Raw genomic sequence first — 2,550 nt, 5'->3', positions numbered from 1 at the left:
GGGGCAGTCAGACAGAGACAAAACAGAGGAGAGGAGGAGAAAAAGAAGTAAAGGAAAGAGGAGAGAAAACAAACTCAGTGAATCTCAAGATGCTTTACAGACCCTCCTTTATGTTCTACATGCTCTTCAGCTTCATATTTTACACACGATACAAGCACATCCACCTTTGACTGATTGTTACAGGGTGGTAAGATTCACATCGGTACATTGACCTAAGATTTACCAATGTGATTGTCACAAGACGGTGTGGTGTGTTGATCAGGCGGAAGGAAGATAACGATAAACAGATTTTAATAATCCACATAGAGGTAATATCCAGACAGGTCGGGGACACACACACACACACACACACACACACAACGTAACACTCACAATAACCAACAAACTAGAACACAATCTCAGGAACTGATATAGGCAGATAACAAAGGGCAGACAGGTGAGCACAATGATGTGATTAACAAATAATTATAACAGGAACAAGCATATGTGGACACAGAGGGAGAAACTTCAATCAACAGTTCACAGGGTGTGACAGATCACCCCCCCCCCCCCCATGAGACAGAGGGAGGGATGGAGGGGACATAGGAGGAGGAAAGAGAAGTGGATGTGTGATGGTGAAAGAGGAAGCAAAGGGCTGGCTGGCAGACCAGACAGGTGGAGATTCTGGTGGAGGACGACTAACAGAGATCCAGGGTGGTGATGAAGGGCTGACAACTCCAGGGGGCTGACCAATGGTGGCGGAGCAGATGGTGGAGGAACCAGAGGCAGAGACGTAGAGCTGATGAGCCAGGGCGACACCAAGGATCCAGAGGTCCAAGGCGGAGCAGATGGTGCTGGCAATCGAAGCAGAGATGGGGATCTGGAAGGCTGCGGTGTAGCCAGAGCGACACAAGACTGAGGTGGAACTAGAGGGAAGGAGGGCCTGAGGGAGTGGAGTCCTGGGCGGGTGGATATCGACGAGTGACCAAGGCCATAGGCAGAAGGGAAGATGGAGCCTGGTGGAGCTGGTGGACTGATGGGCCATGGTGGAGATGAGGGAGCTAGGAGCCATGGTGGAGTCTGGGACTTGGTGGCTGAAGGCAGAGTTGAAGGATCCTCCCGACTCCAGACCAGCGGCGAGCCAGTTACCACAGATGGTGAGCTGAGGGTGATTAGAGAGGCTGATGGGATCCAGCTGAGAGGGTGTTGTGGAAGGGAACAGGTCAATGAGAGGAGGTGGGGAGAGGGAGGTTGGGTTGGTGATGCTGTGGGCAGGGCTTTCCATTGCCCCCTTGATCTCCACAGCTTTACCCACCATCACTTGTGCTTAAGCTCTAGGGCGATCGTCAGCTCTGTTGCTGTTGATGGAGATGACTCAACAATCGCAGCAGGCTTTGGCTCTGGCTCTCCGTCTGTGGTGGGCTCGGGCAGCTCTGTGCCACGGGGTGGTCCTTGACTGGGTCCTGGGTCCTGAGTGGGGCTGGTGTTCTCGTCTCCGATGGCCACGGTCAGATGTGACTTGCAGGACACCAGCACCCACTCAATAAAGGTGAATAGGCTCTCTCGAGGACCATCCTCAGACAACTGTGGCTCATGTGGTGGTGTTAAGTCCAGCTTGATAGAATGAGCAAAGAAAGTTGTCCGGGTAATGTGTGAGGTTAGCAAGGAACACAAAGTCTTTTATGTGGTCCTCAAGAGAGCGATCCCCCTGCCCCAGCAGGAAGACGAGGACAGCAGGGTCATCCATAACAAAACCAAAAAACCAAAACGAGGGGAAAACCAAATGAGGGGAATACGCCTCTTAAATAGTTTATGTTTGGGTCAGTTATTCTGTCAGGGTGAGATGTGGTGTTTGATGACGAAGATGAGGAAGATAACGATAAACAGTCTCTAATAATCCACATAGAGGTAATATCCAGACAGGTCAGGAACGAACACACACGAGCACGCACACACAAGGTAACATTCACAATAACCTACAAACTAAAACACAATTGACAGGAACTGATATAGTGCAGATTACGGGGTGGGGGGGCAGACAGGTGAGCACCAATGAGGTGATTAACTCATAATGAGAACAGGAACAAGCAAATATGGACACAGAGGGAGAAACCTCAATCAACAGTCTACAGGGATGTGAAAGCTATTCACCTATTTAAAAAAGTGTGCATCAGATAAAAGTTACCATTTGTATCGCAATGCACCTTTCGAACATATTTGCATCTGTAAAAACTATTTTTTTTAAATATATATATAATTATTAGTAGATTCGCTATAATTTTATTATTAAGAAAGTGACCAATATAGTATATGTAAATTAGGGATGCACTGACATTAACATTTTGGACAATACTGATAACGGATAATTATTATATATGAAAACCGATAACCGATGCATGGCCGCGGGAAGTGGGGGTGCTGGGGGTGCTGCAGCACCCCCTAGTGACGAGAGGGAGATAAAAAAAATGTAGGCCTATTAAAATATTTTGCACAATTTATAAATTCCTTATGAATATTTTAGAAAATGATTTTGAAACACGTAGGCTATTACGTATATTTTGGATTTTAATT

At 47.3% G+C, this 2,550-nt stretch overlaps 1 protein-coding gene across 1 annotated transcript in view; it reads right to left on the bottom strand.

Annotated features, from left to right (window-relative positions):
• Window positions 1–1,297, bottom strand: part of ptprsb (protein tyrosine phosphatase receptor type Sb) — a 61,450-nt gene extending 60,153 nt beyond the window's left edge. Inside the window, exon 1 of the mRNA XM_026198252.1 lies at window positions 648–1,297. Within this exon, the coding sequence (XP_026054037.1) occupies window positions 648–1,297 (650 nt within the window). The remainder of the gene's footprint in view (window positions 1–647) is intronic.
• Window positions 1,298–2,550: the final 1,253 nt, after the last annotated feature.

Source organism: Carassius auratus, chromosome 2 (assembly GCF_003368295.1).
Source record: "Carassius auratus strain Wakin chromosome 2, ASM336829v1, whole genome shotgun sequence".
Taxonomy (NCBI): domain Eukaryota; kingdom Metazoa; phylum Chordata; class Actinopteri; order Cypriniformes; family Cyprinidae; genus Carassius; species Carassius auratus.
The sequence above is the reverse complement of the archived record's forward strand: the minus strand, read 5'-3'. Positions and strand labels throughout refer to the sequence as shown.